The sequence below is a fragment of the Coffea eugenioides genome, chromosome 2, assembly GCF_003713205.1.
Source record: "Coffea eugenioides isolate CCC68of chromosome 2, Ceug_1.0, whole genome shotgun sequence".
Taxonomy (NCBI): domain Eukaryota; kingdom Viridiplantae; phylum Streptophyta; class Magnoliopsida; order Gentianales; family Rubiaceae; genus Coffea; species Coffea eugenioides.
The window spans coordinates 20,069,388-20,090,421 of record NC_040036.1 but is presented as its reverse complement, the minus strand read 5'-3'; the positions used below and the strand labels follow the sequence as shown (position 1 = coordinate 20,090,421).

The window sequence follows — 21,034 nt, the reverse complement described above, 5'->3', positions numbered from 1 at the left end:
TTACGAATCTTCACTAATTCTTTCACCCTCTTCCTCATCTTCACCATCACTCATCAGCCTTAACACAGACGCCTCCACTTTCTCCCTCCCCCCCACCTCCTTCCTCTCCAATGGCCACGACGCCCATCCCTCACTCCCAACTGCTATTCCAATCTTCAACACATCTGTCACCAACTTCTCATTGGCAAAATGCTCCCCTGAGAGCGGCCAGGTGATCATAGGCACCCCAGCACACACTCCCTCCAGAGCAGAATTCCATCCACAATGCGTCAGGAACCCACCTATAGCCTCGTGTTCCAAGATAAGCAACTGTGGAGCCCACCCTTTGATTTTTTTTTTCTTGGTGTAAAAACCCTTTGATGATCAATCCCTTCTTATTTCCTATCATCCCCTCCTCAAGTCCATCCGGAAATTTATCCTTACCTGCTTCCTCTAGTGCTTTTCCCACCACCCATATGAACGGATGACCTGAATTTTCAAGACCACAAGCGATTTCATAAAGTTGAGTGGAGCTGAGTCTAGCTAGGCTGCCAAAACTTATAAATACAACTGAACTTGGTTTCTTGGAATCAAGCCAACTCAAAGTCTCAAACAACTACTTTCATCAATAGTGGCCTTTTGACCTCTCTCTGTCTTGCCTTATCTTCGAGATTGTTGTTGCATAAAGAAACGGGTCCAACAAGCCAAATTTTCTTTCGCATTGCATTTCTACAATGATCAACATAAGCTGGTTCTAGACCATAGAAACCATTAATAACTTGTCCAAAACTGTACTGCTCTGCTATCATCATCTTAGCTGGAACTCCATTCCCCATTCGGAGAAAGGCCGGCGGAAGCCGAGACCTAGTCAGTTCTATCTTACCAGGAAGACCCGGAATTCGAAAGGGCTCAGAATCCAAGCTGACTTCTGTATGAGGCGAATGCCGTCTGAGACTATATTCACAACAGCTGGCAAAGCAACAATTGCCATTAAAGATGATTTGTGGAACTCCCTATTTGGTCAGTAACGTACGGCACCCAACAGTGGAAGGCATCGGCGACAATGCAGTCCGGGGTGTAGTCTTTGATGACTTGTTTGAGGGGTTCTTGGAGAACGGAGGTGTCAGTGAGCGGCGGGGCAGACATGTCTGTTGTGCTGAGGCCGGCATCATCTGCAGGGGTTTGAAGAGTGAGGAGTTTGATGTCGTGCCCAGATTGCTGGTCTCTTCTGATTGATTTTTCAAAGACAGCTGCATCGTTCGGGAAGGTGATCATACTGGCTTTGACACCATGGCTTGAGAACAGCCTGGCCAGGTCGATCATTCGGAATTCCTCCACCCAAAAAGGGAAAAAAGAACATTTCTACACCTGGAGATTGTGATCTCATGAGTAGAGGAGAGTCAGAGAACAGGAAGGAGAAAGAGCAAAAGACAGTTGGCAAAACTGAAATGAGGCCTTGATTCGAGCAAAGCAAATATGATTTATCTCGTTGACTTTGCCTTGCTGTGGCTACTGATAACTGAACAAAAAATGTTTGGAGCAGGCAACTACCTAGGCCTTTCTGCACTCTATATTACACCAAAAAATTCTATAAACATCAAAATTGGCAAAAAAAATTTGGAAGTCAATTTTAATAACTTCTCTCTCAAAATCTACATTTGTAAAATTTTGAGCATGGAACATCCTGGGTTCAACGCGGTAGACATAGAGCGTACTTGCTTGCCTTTAATTTGACACAGCTTCAAAACAAAGCAAATTAATATGCTTATCATATCCTTCTGCTACCCGCTAAAATTTCTGATCTGGTCTGATTCCTCAGATTTGCACAATTGTACAGTCAGTTTGGATTGTTATTTTTTGAAGTTTTTGTAAAAAAATATCCTGTAACAATGTATGTATATAAAGTAAAAAAATGATAGAGAAATATGCCCACTGAAAGCCTAAAAAATTAGGCGTTTCATTGAGGTTATATCCGTAACATGCACTCTCGGTGCTCATCAATTCTCTAGGCTCATAAGAACTATATAATCAGGCACGGAGAAGGAACGAATCTGGGGATGCTTCCAAATGGTTCTGACGGCTAAGATACATAGAAATCACATAGTCAACAAGCCAGGCATTAAAGCAGCTAGAATTCTTTCCCGATTATACTTGAAAATTCCGGAGTCACCATGCTTCACAGCGTTGGGGTCTATAGCGTACAGAAAGAACCACACCATACATGGCAAGCATTGCAATACCTTGACCTTCTTGATAGCCGCTAGTTGAACCACAGTTTGTTCATGAAATATAATCTCACCATGGACCTCAATCTCAATCTCAAGTTCCAGTATAAAAAATTTCTATCTGAACAACAACCAAGCCTATAAAGCATGAATCTACAGAAATAAATTCCGACAGCTTCCAGAGTTTCTTTAGAAAATGTACATACGAAATTTTACCCAAATGCTATGGTATTGAACCCAAAAAATAATTCAGACAAACAATTGAGCTACTTTAGTGGAAACAATTCGGTACTGGCAGCAATATGCAGGTATATTCCATGTAAAGATACATCTTCAAAAGTCTCGCAGTTATCCAATCTGCTCACTGGCATGTTTTATCCGAAGAGCAGCTCTAACAATATCACCTCTTGTGATTATTCCAACCTATTATAGTTAAAGAAAGAGGACTGATCAAAATCCATTTACTTGATGAAAAAATGTAACGAAATCCCAATCGATACTAGATTGAAAATGCACTCTATCTTACCAGTTTGCCATCGGCATCAACAACTGGCAGTCTACGGTACTTGGTCTCAAGCAACAACCTAAAACACAAAGTCTCAAGTGGTTAGGACATGCAGGCATGCAGCCAAGAGTTGGGATTTCAATTGAATATAACCCCTCAATTAGGCTCTAACCCGTTCATAACATCAACACGAGCCATTTTGTTAACACAAAGTAAAAGTATATCATATATACACCGTCGGTGAAGAATAAGATTTGCACAAATGCTTAAAAAAAAAAAAGGACTTGCAGAGGACGTGCTTAACTTCCAGCAAGTTGAGGAAGAATTGCAATATCAGATTTTAACCTTTTCTTGGACTTAATTATTTGTGGAAAAGAGGAATGGGACTGCAAAGCTATACGAGATACAATGCTTGCAATTTATACTAACAAGCTGCAAGCATAACTTGGTGCAAGAAATTCAGGATTAGCATTAACCTTGCAGCTTCCTCAAGATTAGTACTTTCTTGAACAACAAGCGGAGAAGGTGTCATGAGGTCGCCAACAACTTTTCCGTTAGTTTTCCCCAGCAGTTTCTGTATCTCGCTGAATGTCTGTCACAATAGGCAATGTCATGCATTAGAAGTTCAATGTCCGGAATTCTTTCTCTAGTATGCCAAATCAAATGACTAAAACCATAATGGGATGCACCAGTTTTCTTTTTTCTTTTTTTTCTGTCAAAAGACAAAAACACAAAACCTAGTAATTCCTTAAGCGCCAATATAGTTTCAACTTTCCCTGAATTAGGGGTAGCCATGAATGATTTGCTCCTTCCCACAAAACCCAAACCCCAAGCAGATATCCGTGCCCTTGTCTTAATTGATCTGCCTGCTCTGTTATGTGGATACGGAGAAATGTGCATACAGCTTACAACCAAGAAATATCAAATATGTAGCGCGTCTAGCATAAAGAGTTCCAACCAAAGAACAGAATGGACAAGAGGACCCAAATGCAAAATGCAGAGAACAGAGAATTTTTCAGTACCTTCCAAGTGCTATCAACAGCAGGAAACAAATTTGTGTCAGCTTGACTTCTACCTGTGAGAAAACATAGAAGTTCAATAATCATATGCTTTTTTTTTTTTTTTTGTCATCACTGGGGTATCCGGGCCTACACCCGACTAATCCCACAGCGCCCCAGCAGAGCGGGCCCGACCGATGCTGAAGAATTTAACAGCTGGGTGGCTGCCCGGGATCGAACCCAGGTGGAGCTCAACCAAGGGGCATCCTTCCACCAGCAGACCACCCAGCGCGGGCTTCAATAATCATATGCTTGCTTGAGTAAAAAGTGGAAATCAGGAAGATGGGCAGCAACTACGCCAGATTCGTACTTAGGTTTCTTCTGATATATATGATTTGTTTATTTCTCCTTTCTTAGTCGGCACACATTTACTCGCTTTTCATTTATTGAACCAAACAAGGATCCAAAAACAATTTACCTCGCAGAGTAACTTATAATGTACGAATTTTTTAAAAGTTGACTTTGGTTTTGAAACTAAAAGGAGTACCTGAGATAGAGTCAAGTGCCAACAAGTCATAATCGGAAACAACGCCTACCTGCAAGAAAGTTTCTGTCTCCATTGAATGCAAAAGACTTGCTAATATAAATGGGAAAAGGGAAAAGGGGCCTGAACTTTACCAACTTCCAATCATCATCTACCACAGGAAATCCAGTGATTCTTTTCTTGGCAAGAGTTTCTAGTGCTGCCAAATGCAACAAAGGAGGCGGGACAGGGTAAGTCACTGCATATCGTGCCTGTTAAAAAGTGAACGACGCAAGAGTGGGAAAATACCATCTTCAACAGTTGTACAAGCCTTCACCACATGTAAATCGTCTCTCCCAGTCATAAATTCACCAACCGGGTTAGTTCGACCTTTTGGCTGCAGATACAAATTCTCCAACTGTCAAGGATTAAAAAAAAAAGACACGTGTTTAATTACTCGATCTATCTCAAGGAGCAACCATAGCACGAGGATCGAGCAGAGCACTAAAAGATGATTATTTCAAATCTTTCCATGCCCAGCACTATGCCCGTTTTCTTTTCTACCCTTTTTTCTGGAGAAAGGTGTGGAGGATCGCTGCAATATACAATTAGCATCGTCTAAAGATGTGTGTGTGTGTCTGTAATGCATGTAAAAATGGAGAGGGAGAGGGGGTTGTGGATGAGGGTGACTCACAGGCATGGAGTTGGTTGTGTCGGAGTAGGAAGGAGCGACATCGGCAGGCCTCACTGCCTTGGCGAACTGACGCCGGCGGTAGTGCTCAGTAGGAGGAGGAGGTAGTCGGGAACAGCCAAGTGTAGAGCGATACGAGGAAGGAGAGGCACAAGGCGGAAACTGATGATCGACAACGTAAGTGGAGCTGATTGTAAAATAATTGGCACAACTGATCGAGCCCATTATTATTTACTCAATTCCGGCAGAGAATGCAAACCCAAGGCCGATCAGAGCAGATGATGCGATTCTAGCGAAGGCAACCGCAAAACAAAAGAGAAAACACGCACAAATATATAGCTTGGGGAAGGCCGGAAAAAACAGAACTTAGCAGCAAAAATCCGAATTTTAATTAGAGTAGAGTAGTTTTGTTTGGTGAATCTTTGCTTGTTGAATGGTGATGTGCTTCGTCGTGTAAGTGCAACCCAGCACCAGGAACGTGTAACATGCGAAATTTCTCACTCCCGCTTGCCAGCAGCTGAAGATGGGAATTTCGATACCACTAGCCTGCTTATTAATTTTTTAAATTTAAGTAACTAAAATTTTAATCAACCCCTCAGAGAATTTTTTTTTTTTTTAAAAGACGGCTGCTGTATTTCCCTGTTTCTTCTCTACATTCTTTTATCCCGTAAATCCCACACCCCTAACTCCTTATGAAAAAGTTTTAGCAATCTTCAGTAAAATGTTTACCAATACGCGTAATTGAATTCCTAAACACCATCGCTATCCTCCCCCTGTGATTATGATTTCTGAAAGCCAGGCGAACACCGCAGGTCGGTGGAAGTCTTTAGCTTCCACAGTCCAAAAAGGCGGCGGCGGCAGCGGATCTCTACTGTAGTTGGTGAAAAATGGGGCCCGCACTGAAGCTGTTCAATCCAATAGGCCAATATCTATGGTCATTCTGCTTGCTTGTACCATCACCGCGACTTTGGCCACCTGAGTGACAGCTGCTACCAGATATGTTCAACTTATTTATTATATACCTAATTACTAGGTGGGGCTGGTTGTGCACCCACCGGAAAGTGCAACTTTATGCAGTAACTAAAAAAAAAAATCTATCTTCGATTGCGATGTTTAAAAGTGAAGTAATGATATGATGTGTAAAATCGAAAAAGTTATTATGGGACAAGTCAACTGATACTACAACATTAACCCTAGATAATCAGGGGTTAATGTAAGGAGTAAATTACTACGATCCAAGCCATTTACTATATATCTTTCTTGAAGTTATCGTGTGTGATTCTACTACACGCATTGATAACTTTTCGTATTGATTGTGATGTTTTAAAACTGCAAGTGCGTTCCAAAAGCCAACGCTGATTGTACTTAGAAATGAATGAACCGTGTCAAACTTGTACGAGAGCAAACAAATTAAGGCCCTTTGAATTGCATTTTTTCTGGATTTTCTGCAGAAAAATTATTGTAGCGATTTAATATATGTGAGGTAAAATAGTGATAGGAAAATGTGTTCACGGAAAACGAAACAATTTTTCTGAGGAAAATCGCAATCCAAAAGGGGCCTAACTTACTTCTGGCCAAATCACCCAAAAGAAAAATATTGATTAGAAAGTCTGTATTACTAAATTAAAAGATAAATATATAAATAAACATAGGATTACTTATTCCACCACAATCAGCATTATGAGTTTTAATTGATTTCGGATCAAATATCACAAAATGATGAGTTCGTATTTTATTTTAAAAAAGAATATAAATAACATCTATATGGAGTGTTTTTGGTGCCTTCCTCGCCGTCAAAATTGGATTTCAAATCGTGAAGTGTTTTTGAGTTTTCTTTACTCTTAGATTCTTAATTCGAATCTTATGCATGAAAATTAGAGATAGAAAGTACGTGGGTATGGGTGGAAAAAAAATAACGACAAGGCCCCGCAAGTGATTGTGAAAAAAGACGTTTCCATATATCCTCCCAAAAAAAAAAAAAAAAAAAAGAAGAAGCCTGGTGCATGTGCTCTCCTTAGTTGGTCTTTAATCCAAGGGTCAAGAAGAATTGCGCTTTAGTTAATTGAGAATCCAAGGGGCCAAAATTTTGACAACAAATGGATGATCAACTTTCGCTTTACTTTGCCCGATAATCGAAATAGACGAAGACCCAGCAGGGTTCTCGTGTTCTGAAAAGCCTTTTTTCAGCTAACAGTTTGCTCCCTCAATAGTAATGAACTGTTTAAGGATGTGTACGTTTTGCCATCAAGGGTGTAATAGTCATTTAACAAATTTCCAACCAACCTTAAATTGTAGTAACTGTTTCCAATTTCTATTTCCTCATAAAGGACAATTAAATCTTTCCAATTTTTGCTGTCCCTAAAGTTCTTTGTCTAAGTAGGTTGCATGGATAACATCGAAGAGATTAGGGTTTGAAATTCACCATTTAACTGTAGGACTAAACTAATGGAAAATTCCAATAACTGCAAGTGTGAGACATCTGATGCTAAAAAGCACCTTACTTAATTTAGTACGAGATAGTGGTCTAATTAACAAATCATTTTAGGAAAATTACCAAGGTATAGATGCTATGCTACGTTGATAAATATGCCACAAATGGGACCAAATCGTTTTTGTCCTGCACCCGTTTATAGCTCCACAATGTACTTCTGTTGCACGCTCTTGACTGCATACATCTGTCATACGCCGCCTTAAGGAACTAAAGGAGAGTTAGTACAATTTAAAAATGAAGGCCTACTTTTGTAGTTCTTCCGACGCTCTGTTTCTCTCCCACTCTCTATATTATTCTTTCTCAGAAGTGTCGCCTCTCTTGGTGATATATATTTCTAATACATGCCAAACTTCACACTTTATTTAGATTTTTAAGCACAGGCTTAGATGTTGCATATTTGTTTTACTCTCTCTCGATGACAAAACAACCGGCATTACCTTGTTATAGCTTACCTGTGAACGATTTTTAGCAACTGGTGTCATTTTCTAAGGATGCATATACAGGGTTAGAAGAGGGTTGAGTGGAGTCGAGTTTTGTCTTAATCGAATCAAATTTTAATTTAATTTTATCGAGTTTGAATTTGATGAGTTCTCAATGTAAAACTTGAATTCAATCTCAATTTCAAATTCGAGTTCAAACCTACTTAATCTTTAAAAAATATATTTTAAAAATGAATAAAATAGTAACTTTTTTCTTAATAAAAAATAAAATATTAAAAATATATATGTAATTTCACTATTAAAATAAATTATATATATATAATTGAGCGGTTTGCGAGCTCACAAATTGAGTTTCTTTATGCTCAAATTCAATTTGGCCACCTCGAACTCGAGCTGAATTTTGACTGATCCGACTCAAAAGTGCTCACGAGTGATTTAATTCGTTTGCAACCCTAAGGGCATTTGATATAATTGAAGTATGAAATCTGAATTTTTAAATTACTAAATTTTAATGTATATTGAATGTTAACATTGAGTGATAAATGAACAGTTGTTTTGAGCAAGTTTTGTTTAAAAAACTTAGACCTACCTAATTAATTAATGCATTATATTTTTGGTTATTAAACACATGCAAATATATTAAGATTTGAATCTATTAAATTTAAGTGTTAAATTAGGTTTATCAAACAAGATATAATACTAAAATTATATGACTAGTTGAGTGACGGGACGCAAAATTAGTGAAATCCAAAGTAGAAGCGTGATGGATATACGTAAAAAATTTGGAACTTAATTTGCATATGGAGTAGTTCATACTTCGCACCAAATGTGGATATATTACGTACAGAACTTTTGAAACTTAAAATGCTTATAAAGCAATACATTCTTCCTCTGACATACAAATTTTTTTTTTTTTTTGTAGTACAAAGTATACAAGCAGAATACTTCAAATTTTGAATATTTACGAGTGATCTAGTAGTTATTGATTACTAGTGCATAAGTTCGAGTTTTTTTTTTTTTTTTTTTTTTTGTAAAGCATGAGTTCTAGTTTCAATCTGGTCTCAAAGTATACTCATAGGTTTCAAGCAGGTGCAATTTTCTGAGCTTATGCTTTACCTTTAGCGGCAAGAATCAGCTAATTTTTTCAAATAACTGATAGAAGAATCCGGTAGCAGCAAATTTAGAGGTAATCCTTTTTAATCTTATATATCGATCAAAGCAAACCCCTTGAGCCTTGAGAATGCAGTATCACGAACCCGCTTACGTACACACTGCCAGCGGACGAAAACACGAGTCCGGACCACGTCGAGTGGGGTCCCCTCTGCTGATCCAACGGCGCAGATTTTGTGCACTAGATTACCCACTTCCGCTGGTCGAACCGCGCGGACACCGCTATCTAACCCGCCAGGTATAAAAGAGCCGCCGCTCCTATCTCCCTTTCTCTTTCCCCTCTGTGCGCTTCGCACTTGTTCTTTACAACCCTCTCTCATTCCTCAGCGGCGTCGCCGTCACCGTCGGCGGTTTTTTTTTCCTACCCTCCGTCGGATATCCGACTTATCCTTTAAAAAAAAAAAAAAAATTCATCCTTCCCTCTCCTCTCTCTCTCTCTCTCTATTTTAAAAAGCTAAAAGAAAAAAGGAAAAAGAAAGTCTTTGGGTTTAAAAATATCATTTTGTTCGATTTTCGTTTGATATATTGAAGGGGAAAAATATAAAACAACGAAAATTTCGGAAGCTTTTTCCAAATTTAGGCTGGCTTAATTTTTGGGGCTACTGTCTAGGGTTTGTTTCTCGAATAACAAGAGGAGAGGGAAGTGAGAAAAAAAATCACAAAAAAAACTTGAAAAATTTCCTAAAAATCCTAAATTTTTTGTGCTCCATTTAGCTACGGTTTTCGAGTTGAGATGGCTCAGGTTCAGGTGCCGCAGACGGTGATGAATGTGAATGCTGCTGCTGCTGCTGGCGGCGGCGGCGGCGGCGCGAATCCTCAGTTCGTGCCGACGTCGCTTTACGTCGGTGACTTGGATTTTAACGTGACCGATTCGCAGCTTTACGATCTGTTCAACCAGGTCGGACAGGTGGTTTCGGTCAGAGTTTGCCGGGATTTGACGACTCGCCGGTCACTTGGATATGGTTATGTCAATTATGGCAATCCACAAGATGGTTAGTACATACTCCTTATCCTTCAATTAAAGCTTTCTTTATATTTCCATTCAATTCCTTTGCTGCTTTAGTTAATTAATGGTTGCTTGCATGGTCATGTGGAGTTCGGGTGTTATTTATTGGAACAGTCTAGTTTCCTATGGCTGAATTCTCAAGTAAATGTCGCTGATTTAGGTGAGTTATGAGATTATTGTTACAGTATGTGTGGAGTTTATGTTGTGGACTGATTGATTAGTGTTATCGTGGTCTTGCATTTTTATTTGAGATGCCAATGTCCTTTGGTTTTTCAAAGTTGTAATGCAAGTAGTTCTAATAAGAAAGGATCATGCTTTTGGTATGTTTGAATTCTTGTGATGTATAGTGGTTCATCTTTATTCTTTCTTTCTAAGGAATTACTGGTCTTATTATTTAGCATCTCCGAGGCAATGGTTAGCAGTTCATCCAGCCATGGCCCAAGTGTTTGCTTTCTCTGTAGTTTTGTTTGTAGAAGTAAATTTCTTCTTTTTCCCCCGCTGGTCTTGTGGTTTCTTTGATCCTACCTGCGTTTGTTTGGGTCTTTTTCTCCAGTGCTGTTGCTAACCATATTTCTTTGTCTCCATCACAGCTGCACGGGCTCTAGAGATCCTAAATTTTACTCCTCTCAATGGGAAGCCCATTAGAGTAATGTATTCTCATAGAGACCCCAGCATACGTAAAAGTGGTGCTGGAAATATATTTATTAAGGTACCTAGTTGTTTGCTTCTCTTGTTCTTTTCCCCTTGACGTTGTATCCTGTGGCCTGATGGTCTGTAAAATTTTTGCTTCCAATTGAAAATTTTTTTAGTTTTTTTCAAATAATTATATACTCTCTCTTGACAGAATTTGGACAAAGCAATTGACCATAAGGCTTTGCATGAAACATTTTCTACATTTGGGAACATTCTCTCTTGCAAGGTGGCAACTGATGGTTCTGGTCAGTCAAAGGGCTACGGGTTTGTGCAGTATGACAGTGATGAAGCTGCTCAAAAAGCTATTGAGAAACTTAATGGGATGCTGCTGAATGATAAGCAAGTATATGTTGGACCTTTCCTTCGGAAACAAGAAAGAGAAATGGCAGTAGACAAGACAAAATTCACTAATGTTTTTGTCAAGAATCTCTCAGATTCTACCACTGATGAAGACCTAAAGAAAGTCTTTGGTGATTTTGGAACAATAACTAGCGTTGCGGTAATGAGGGACGAAGATGGAAAGTCAAAGTGCTTTGGATTTGTGAACTTTGAGAACCCTGAAGATGCTGCAAAATCTGTTGAAGCTCTTAATGGATATAAGTTTGACAACAAAGAGTGGTTTGTTGGGAAAGCCCAAAAGAAATCTGACAGAGAACAAGAATTAAAACAACGCTTCGAGCAGAGTGTTAAAGAGGCTGCGGACAAATCACAAGGGTTGAACCTCTATATAAAGAACTTAGATGATAGCATTAATGATGACAAGCTCAGGGAACTGTTCTCTCCCTTTGGGACAATAACTTCATGCAAGGTCTCTGGTTCTTGTCTCTTTGTTTGTATAGCATCTTTCCATTCAATTGTTTTGTCACAAAAGTCGAATTGTTGTGTTCTATCTTATATCTTCCAGGTTATGCGAGACCCAAATGGCATCAGCAGAGGATCTGGTTTTGTTGCATTCTCAACTCCTGAAGAAGCTTCAAGAGCTGTAAGTTTGTGGTTTTTTTTTGTTGTGGAACTTAAGTATGTTATGTTCCTCCATTCAATTGGCCTTGAATGTCTATGTTACTCTGTACTGCCACAGCTTTCTGAAATGAATGGAAAGATGGTTGTCAGCAAACCGCTTTATGTTGCTCTTGCACAGAGAAAGGAAGAGAGAAGAGCGAGGTTACAGGTATATTTTGGATGCAATCTATTACTTTGACTTTGTGGGCTAAAGCCTCATGAAAGCGGGAGATATTTTAGAATAAGTGTCAGAATACAGTGTTTTTTTATTTAATAAAAATTATTTTCAATGGATGATCTGTAATTTGAAGGACACACTCGATTTCTCTCTCTCTCTCTTTTTCTCACACACACACACACCAGTTTTGAAATTTTGATGCTTTAGCTTTTGTATCTAGTATGGTTATTTCGATGAGCATGGTCAATTTCTTGCATTTATACAGGCTCAATTTTCTCAGTTGCGTCCGATTGCGATGGGACCTTCTGTTGCTCCTAGAATGCCAATGTACCCCCCTGGCGGTCCTGGTCTGGGGCAACAAATATTTTATGGACAGCCACCACCTGCTATCATGCCTCCCCAAGTAAATACATTCTTCATATGAATCTGTTTCTTATTCTGGTTGTGCTGATTACTCATTTTCTAACACGAGCTGATTTGAATGAGCTGTTTGGTTGAAGCACAGTATGCTTGCTTTTACTTTTCTTTTCCTTTTAGATCTTAAGGGGAGAGTTGTAAGTTTTTAATCATTTGTCTGAGCCTTTTGAGATGACTGTGGCTGATTTTAATTTGAGCAAGGAGATCACTGCATCCTTAACAAGATATTATGGGCTGATAACATTTCATTGGGTCAGATGTTCTTTCTTTTGTGAAGTGTACCGTTGGCATTAATATGTAAATAGGTGGGTTTATATATACTACGGTGGTAGGCTGATGATAGGTATCCAAGCATTCACAAAAACATGCTCTCAATGTAAATTAAAGATGCTGATGGCCAAAGGCTGGTGATTTTATGTTTGATTAAAGTCCTTGCTCCTTACATCGTTGCTTAATTTATAACAGTGGCTTCAAAGCATTCACAAAACATGTTCTCAATGTAAATCAAAGATGCTTATGGCCAAAGGCTAGTGATTTTATGATTCAATTAAGTCCTTCACTCCTTACATCAGTTGCTTAATTAATAACAGCGGGTTCCCTCCATGTACCTAAGTGCATCTATTGATATGATGTGCTTGCTAAGCTTGCTAAAGTTTCAGAGAAATACATTGTCCCTGATTGTTAGGTCTGTTCTGCTTTATGGGGAGATTATTCTTATTGATTTGCCATACTTATGTTACACAAACAACCTGTTTCTCTCTGTTCTAATTTGAGTACAGTGCTTTTTTTTTTGGTTTTTTTTTTTGGGGGGGGGGGGAGGTTAGATTACTGGGATGGTGCAGGGATATTGGGATATTAGATTTATTAGTTGGTGCAGGGATATTGGGATATTTTTGTTTCATCGTGTTTATGCATATGTAATGGATTTGCACAATTGTTGGAAAGCTGAGGGTGGTTTTTTGTTTTACTTGTCAGCCTGGTTTTGGTTATCAACAGCAGCTTGTTCCTGGAATGAGGCCTGGTGCAGGTCCGATGCCAAACTTTTTTGTGCCATTAGTTCAGCAAGGGCAGCAAGGACAGCGTCCTGGTGGCAGGCGGGGTGCAGCTGTTCCAGTCCAGCAGGGTCAACAACCAGTTCCACTGATGCAACAGCAGGTTTGCAGATGAATTCCATGCCTATCCTTGCTTGTGGCGCTAGAATCATTTTTTTTTTCTTTTATGATCTTCTCAATTTTCATTTTGTGACAGATGGTTCCAAGGGGGCGTGCATATCGTTACCCTCCAGGCCGTGCCCTGCCTGATGTCTCCATGCCAGGTGTTGGTGGAGGCATGCTTTCTGTCCCATATGATATGGGTGGCATGCCATTGCGTGATGTTGTTTCTCAGCCAGTTCCAATTGGGGCTTTGGCATCTGCCCTTGCAAATGCTTCTCCTGCTGATCAGAGGACGGTAGGCTAATATTTGACATTTTTATCTGTTTAGCATAGTCCATTCAAGAAAAGAGAAAAGTATAGTATGCATGTGCCTTTATATTCTTAATTTAGGATGCTGTACATTTGTGTATTTATCCATAATTGCTGTTTTCTAATAATGGTGATTTTGGAGTTCTTGACTGATGCCTGTTGTGTTTGAATTGTGCTTTTTATGCTTGGCAGCTTCTAGTCTTTGAAGAGCAGTACTTAGTAATTTGGTCCGTCAGTTTTTCTGTATCTCATGTTGAGCTAGATACTTTGAAATTGTGGAAACTGCCGAGAGCATCTTTCTGTTCTTATTTTTTTATAATATGTTTGTTTAAATACTTTGACTGGAAAAAGTGAAGGGTTTGTTTCAAGGAGTTGTGCTGTTTTTGGGTTTTAGTACTTGTGGGATGTCTTGGGCATAATGGTTTTCACTGTGTGGCAACTTCGTAAATAATTCTTAAAGCACATATTTCTGGCATAATTGAGGAGGACATTTGACTAGTGATGTTCGTGCTTGAATGTGTGCTTCTCTTGGGTCATAAGTTTGTTGGAGCATGTTCTTACTGGACAATCTCCTACTTTGACAATTTCTTTGCTTCCCTTTATCCCATCCCGAGCATAATGTGGGGTGAGTTATGATGCTTAGTTTGAGAGTTCTATTATTATCGGAATTGTTAATTTGTCATCACTTAGTATGATTTTAACTGCAGATGTTGGGCGAGAATCTATACCCACTTGTCGAACAGTTGGAGCCTGAAACAGCAGCTAAGGTTACTGGTATGCTTTTGGAGATGGACCAGACGGAGGTTCTACACCTGCTTGAGTCACCAGAAGCTCTGAAGTCCAAGGTTGCGGAGGCCATGGAAGTCTTAAGGAATGTTTCTCAGCAGCAGCAGGCAGGCAATCCGGCTGATCAATTGGCATCATTGTCCTTGAATGATGGTCTTGTTACCTGAGTGAACTGATTGGGGAGTTAAAACCTGTTGTGCTTTGGTTTTTGAAACATGAAATTTGGAGCTTGAGTCATTTCTTTTTAGTTTGGAATCTACCACTCTGTTATGTTGACCTAAACCCTATTGGTTTTCGAGATTGTTTTCTTACCGCGCGTTCACATCAGTAGATGAGAAAGCTGCATTGTTTTAGGTTACTGGGAACTGAGACTTTACCACAGATCCTAGCTACCTCAGGTACTATGAAGTAACCAAAGCTGAAGCTAATGTGCTAGTATGGTATTAATCTTTTAACAAGTTAGATATCGGCTACGTTGTCAGCATCCATTTTCATTTTAAGTTAGTCATTCTTCAAAGCAAATAAATACCATTAGATAGTATACCAGTAGTTGACATCGTCAGGTTCATGCTCTTTCTTATTCACGCTGATAAGGGAGCATGTGCTTAAATGCACGGTGGAAACTTAAATATGAGTGGTCAAAATGCTCTCTACACCGGAGCTGGATATTAAACTTAAAATTCCTTATTCCATTGTTTCCTTTTTTATTTGTTTTTTCACCTTCTGTTGTTTGTAGGACTAAGCTTGAGATTCTAATTACGAGCATTGTTTCTTTGTTATAGGAAGGAAGCTATCGATGTGGTTAAATCTATGTCCATGGAAGATTATGGATTGGGCCAATTATTTGACAAACTTAGACATTGGTGACCAATCGAATTTGCGACAACTAGATGAAAAAAAAAAAGACTACACAGTAGTATTAAGGACTACTCAACGATTGGAATTCCAAACGCCCTCGCTTGTATGCCACGTCGCAATGCTAAAAGGTTTCTATTAGCATGAAAACCTGAGCTTCGCAGTCTAAGAGTGTGATGGAATGCTGAAGTCATTTAAAATCGAAGTGTCCATAGCGAATAAAATTGTCATTGGATTCCGAAATAAAAGAAAAAATAGTCCAAGGGTCCGCGACCTAAAAAGGGATCTTGATGCTCAAAGAACATAATTATCAGCTTGGTGGTATGGTTACTTTCAGTAGATATGCGAAATAGGTGGGATGGACGGATTTTGGTTGAGATTAAAAACGAGACCAGAAAAACTGGATCTATAGTTCTATACCCAAACAGTTTCATATAGTCATGAGACAAATATGGATAGGACCAAAATGGGTTAAGTCTATTTTGATACCATCCAAATTACAATAAATTCTATTTTAGTGTTTTTTAGTACAAAACAAACTTCTTTTCTCGTTCACCTATATTGTAAATTGCTCCAATTTACAACCAAAATTCTTTTTATTTTTCCTTTTTTGGATCTACAATATAGATTTTCTAGGTACATAAGTTAGTATGCAATGTAGATTTATGGCATACACTTTTTTTTTTAAAGAAAATCATATCAAACCAAATTAATCATGCAGATCAATACATGGGCTGAGGAACAAAAGGAAAAAAAAAAATTTAAAGAGGTGACATTGTCCAATAAATTCATGGAACATCATAAGTGAAGCAAGTAAAATTGTCTAAATATCATATTATATTATGATAAATTAAATTATTTACGACGAAACCAAGCTATAGATCCAAATTCACAAAAAAGTGCATGAATTTTTATAGTTAACAATCAAGTGATATCCAAAATCTGAGCAATTGTAAGAGAATAAACTAGCAAGAATATAAAAAAAAATTAAAAAAAAAGAATCAAATATAAACAAATCAAGTATGAAGACAAAGAAGTTTTGTTTTTTAAAAGAAATAGAAAGAAGGAAAAAGCAACAATAATGGCATTACCCTAGCATTCCATCTTTCCATTTTTTTTGGGGACATTTTTCACATTGACCCAATTTAAAACCCAAGTTCCTTTGAGTCCATCCCGTCCAAGTTTTAATTGGACATGGATAGCCCCTCTAAATTTGGATTAATTGCCACTAATAGCCCATTGTCCAAGTTCAAATTAATGTTATTGTTCTGTTTCCCCTCCATATCTCTATATCTGTTCCACTCTCTTGACCCCGTTTGCGTAAAACTAGGAGGCATAAACGCGCTTCGCACGATAGAACTATAAAATGCCCTGCCCAGTTTTGAAGTAATAAAAGAATAACAATTTATGTAAAAAAGTATATTTTTTAGTATAGGCATTCCACAAGTCTGAAATTTTGTTCATATTTCTCGGACGTTTCTCACAAAGCCTCTGGTCAACGGCAACCGCCAACTTTCATTTTTTACAAAACCATTTCTGGTGAAAAAAATGGAGCTAACGTAGTATATAATACAGGAATACTGGCTCCCAGGAAACCATTTCTTACAAATATAGTGTAGAGTTAAAAGTAAAATGATTAATCAGAGAGGTTAGCTAACAAGGTAGATGATTAATCAGAAGGCATTTATGCGCAGTTGAAATACAACATAAATAAAATGGAGTTTAAAAATTTATCACAAAACTGCAAGAATGCAAATTTTACGATAATGTTGCAGCATCTTTATGAATAAATATTGCAAATCAGGATATTTATATGGAAAACAACCTATAACAAAGTACTATGCATCATTGGTAGCAATAATTGGGTGAAGTACTAAAAAGAAAAACCTGGAGCTGTAAGCCAAAAGAAATTAATTTCATTCAGGTGGACAATAAAATTTAAGCTATTATTGACTAATTCTCTGCTTTTGCAAAAATGTATGCTCTTTGAAGGGTTCTACAAAAATTAGTATAGTCAAGATTTCCCTGTGGAGTTAGTGCCGAGGACGAGCAACATGAGATGGTCAGAAGGAAGAACTGGCAGAGTCATTTAATAACATGAAGATTCTTAACCAAACATCTTTAGTCACCTAGGCAGATGCTATTAACATTCACAGAGCCTAAACCAGGAAATATCTCTTCAATAGACACAAAACGTATACACTACTTATTCACAAATTTTTCAAAAACTACACCATTTTTTGAAACAAATACTACTTATATACAGCCTTACTTAGTTGCTGACCTCCACCATCCACCAAAAAAAAAAAAAAAGGAACGGCATCACTATGCCTAAAAAAAAATGTCTCACAATATGTGCAGAAGACCATAACAAGCACTAATTCACATCATTTTTCATAATCCAAATTCCATTCACATATCAAAATATTTCAGCTTTATACAAAATCAAAAGACAACAAACACAAAATTTCATTCACATATCAAAATGTTCACAGCTCATTCCCCTGCAGTTCAGGAGAACATACGTCCAGTATGGAAGAATAATTACCCCAAGAAAAGGAAAACTAAAACGGAAAATATAGACCTAAGATCAACTTCATAATTTAGTTATTAGCTTCTGGGCTAAGTTTATTTGGTCGAGCTCCTCTTCAACATTCTCCTGTTGAAGCTCGTGTATGACGGCAAGGAAGAGAAACCAGAGCCTCACCTGCTTTCATCTATTCAATTGGTCAAAGGAACCGATTCAGCCTAAAACACATAACAATTCAAAGGACAAAATAAGAGCCAAAGATAAGCATAAAACAACGCTGGAAAGTGAGTAATTTGTTGAATAGTAAAGGCGCAAGTGAACTCACCAACTTTCTGTAGTTGAGAAAATAAAATATTTCAAGGTAGCGCTGCATTTTAAGGCGATGAAGCTTGGAGATGAAGAATGAAAAGCTTCAGAATATGGATTAAAAAAAAAAAGCTTAACTGAACTAATAATATTTTCGCAGCTTAAAAGTCAAATGAATGAGTAGGCTGCTGCTTACTTCTCTTGTATACGTTTCAGGCGTCCTGATGAGATGGTTCCCCAATAGGAAGCATCTTCTTTACACCTCTCAATGTAGAAACGACCTGAAAATGCAGAAACGACAATTTACTGGTGCAAGCCACCAAAAGTTGATAAACAAAGAAATGCTCATGAGTTTCGGCGTTCCTTTCTTAGGTCCATTTGACAACAGTTATTTTCTGATCAATCAAGACTGACTCATAAAGATGATGAACAATCAATTAAAACAAAGAAATTAAAGTGAAATAAACTTCACCTTCAAGGGAGCCGATAGAGAAGAGGGAGATGACATGGCGGCCGAGGAGGAAAAAAATCGATGAAGAAAAGGAAAAAAAAGAAAAACAAAAAAAAACAAAAAACAAAAAAAGAGAATCCAGTCATATTCAGATGAACTTGAAACGCCTGATCAATAAATGTCTGATAGGTCAAAGAAAGAAGCTAGGTATCAAATAACTTCATTTTACTGGGAATGCATATCCAGTCACCTTAACCTTAGATATATATAACAAATCTTTATCAGCAAACAGGAGAGCAACAGAGAAGAGGAAAGCACTTGTTTCTGCATCCAATAAAATAGCGAGAGGGGCAAAGGTTAAGAAGATACAATAACAAAGAGTAAATGCGGCACAACAAGTAGCAGAGAACAAAGCGGGAAAAAGTATAACAAAGTCAAGGTTAAAAGGAAAAAGAGCATAAAACAGAAGGTGGGGTAAGATAACCTGTACGTAGCAAGAAAGCACGAATGGGAGCTACTAAAAAAGACAAAAACAGTGATGCAAGAACTGTTGATAGGAGGAAAGTGGAAAACACAGCTCAGGAGGCCACGGTAGAAAACTAAATTTAAATAAACCGCATGAGAAAGAAGAGAAAAAACAAATCGAGCCGAATAGCAAAACAAATAGGCAATGCAACAGTAACAGATTAGGAGGGCATAAATTTTAGGGGGGAAAAAACCAAATAAGAACGACAATGCAGGCAATACGCTGAAAAAGGAGATAAAATCAAAGAATAACAGTGGAATTAAACCTTACGGAAGAAGACAGCAAGATAGCAATTCTTACAAAGAAAAGAGAAAGTAGGAAAAAGAAGCGAGGCTATAGCTCAGAACCAAGAAGCAAGCAACTGAAGAGGAAGAAAAGAACAATGAAAATGAGGCACAGTTACCGTGAATCATGATGATGATAGTTGGAAAATGTGGCATCAGAAACATAGAAACCTCTATATACATCGGAGAAACAAAGAGCTTTCAGTCTTGTCAATCAAAGGAAAAAGGAAAAAAGGCATTCTTTGGGAGGTTTGCAGAGAAGAGCTGAAACTCCCAAATCGCAAGGAGAAGGAAGAAGCTCAGCAAGATACAACGGTGCATTTGATTTTAAAAAAAGGGCAATATCGTCAAATCATACAACCCACATTAAGCCCATCACCCAACACCTGTCATCAATCAAACCATCACCTACCGTCATAAGCTCACTCAGCTAGCAAGCTGCTGACAAGAGAATGGTACCCACGCTACAGAGAAACGGTCTCTTCTCAAAACCGAAGGTCCTCACCTTCTTCTCTCGGACAAAGAAAGAATTCCACTTCTCCTCCCCCTAGCGAAAGCACGCGAGCCTCACGTGAATAACGACCAAACTCCAGCCAATAAAACGCAGCCACGTTAGCACAACAACCACCATCTTTAGAAAATTCATTCATGCTTTTACTATACTAGTGTGAATACCCGTGCTACGCACGGTGCTTTCATTATTAAAAAAAATTACAATCTATGAAAGAATTTAAGAATAGTAAAATATTATAATCTTGGGCACATGAAAGTATATTTAAAAAAATGAAACTTTGTAACAATAGTTCAATATATGATAAAAACATCTCCATTATTTATAAACGATCACTTTGATGAAGGTTGGATCTTGAAAAAAATAGAAATTTATATCATAAATTGAGCGACATAAGGGTCCAATTAAATATAATTGAATATTTAATTTGATAAGTAAATGAAATACTTACAGACATTTTGCCTTTGATTTGATAATCTTCTACGAAGGTGTGAACATTCTTCACACCAATCAACTCTGAGTACGAACGCCAGTATTGGGGGTTTAATTAATTCTGTTGGTTTTTGTGGAGTTCGCACTATAAATGAGAATACACGATTTTTGCATGAATTAATGTGTTGGTCGAACAATGCACCTCCATTTTTCTGACAATTAAAAGCATACATAGTTCAAAATTAACTTTTGTTTTAAACAGTTTGTAAATAATATTGTGCAAAAAAATATACACATAAATAATGTATACCTTTGTTTTTAAATCTCTAAGATAAGAAGCATCATAACGAAACATGAATCGTGCATGCCTGTCTTGAAGAGCGAGGTATAAGGTACCACTAGAATCTCTAACTTCTATATTAACATTGTATCTATTAAAAAGAAATTGTGATGTATGATGCAACAAATTATATTAAAATTCAAAATATATGTAAATAATTACCTGACAATAGTGTCGACTACGTCATTACAATGGATACACACCATTTTTCCAAAATGAGATTGATATGATTGGC

At 37.9% G+C, this 21,034-nt stretch overlaps 3 protein-coding genes across 5 annotated transcripts; 1 reads left to right on the top strand and 2 right to left on the bottom strand.

Annotated features, from left to right (window-relative positions):
* Window positions 1-1,302, bottom strand: LOC113759181 (abscisate beta-glucosyltransferase-like). Its single transcript, XM_027301747.1, has 4 exons — window positions 1,013-1,302; window positions 713-948; window positions 424-468; window positions 1-281 (listed from the first exon to the last, which is right to left on the bottom strand). The coding sequence occupies exons 1-4, from the start codon at window positions 1,300-1,302 to the stop codon at window positions 1-3; spliced, it is 852 nt and encodes a 283-aa protein (XP_027157548.1).
* Window positions 1,303-1,920: 618 nt separating this feature from the next.
* On the bottom strand, window positions 1,921-5,672 carry LOC113763395 (CBS domain-containing protein CBSX2, chloroplastic-like). 2 transcript variants are annotated; one of them, XM_027307182.1, is made up of 8 exons: window positions 4,925-5,672; window positions 4,540-4,627; window positions 4,386-4,450; window positions 4,255-4,303; window positions 3,732-3,784; window positions 3,186-3,301; window positions 2,731-2,788; window positions 1,921-2,627 (listed from the first exon to the last, which is right to left on the bottom strand). In XM_027307182.1, the coding sequence occupies exons 1-8, from the start codon at window positions 5,144-5,146 to the stop codon at window positions 2,553-2,555; spliced, it is 726 nt and encodes a 241-aa protein (XP_027162983.1). In that variant the 5' UTR covers window positions 5,147-5,672; the 3' UTR covers window positions 1,921-2,552. The 2 variants fall into 2 exon arrangements, with proteins under 2 accessions (XP_027162983.1, XP_027162982.1); XM_027307181.1 differs by having other exon boundaries at window positions 4,540-4,648; window positions 4,925-5,670.
* A 3,634-nt stretch (window positions 5,673-9,306) lies between these two features.
* On the top strand, window positions 9,307-15,048 carry LOC113761260 (polyadenylate-binding protein 2-like). 2 transcript variants are annotated; one of them, XM_027304161.1, is made up of 9 exons: window positions 9,307-10,014; window positions 10,619-10,737; window positions 10,873-11,529; window positions 11,626-11,703; window positions 11,800-11,889; window positions 12,179-12,301; window positions 13,291-13,470; window positions 13,564-13,764; window positions 14,486-15,048. In XM_027304161.1, exons 1-9 carry the CDS (start codon window positions 9,756-9,758, stop codon window positions 14,729-14,731), a joined length of 1,953 nt encoding a protein of 650 aa, XP_027159962.1. In that variant the 5' UTR covers window positions 9,307-9,755; the 3' UTR covers window positions 14,732-15,048. The 2 variants fall into 2 exon arrangements, with proteins under 2 accessions (XP_027159962.1, XP_027159961.1); XM_027304160.1 differs by having other exon boundaries at window positions 12,164-12,301.
* The last annotated feature ends 5,986 nt before the right edge of the window (window positions 15,049-21,034 follow it).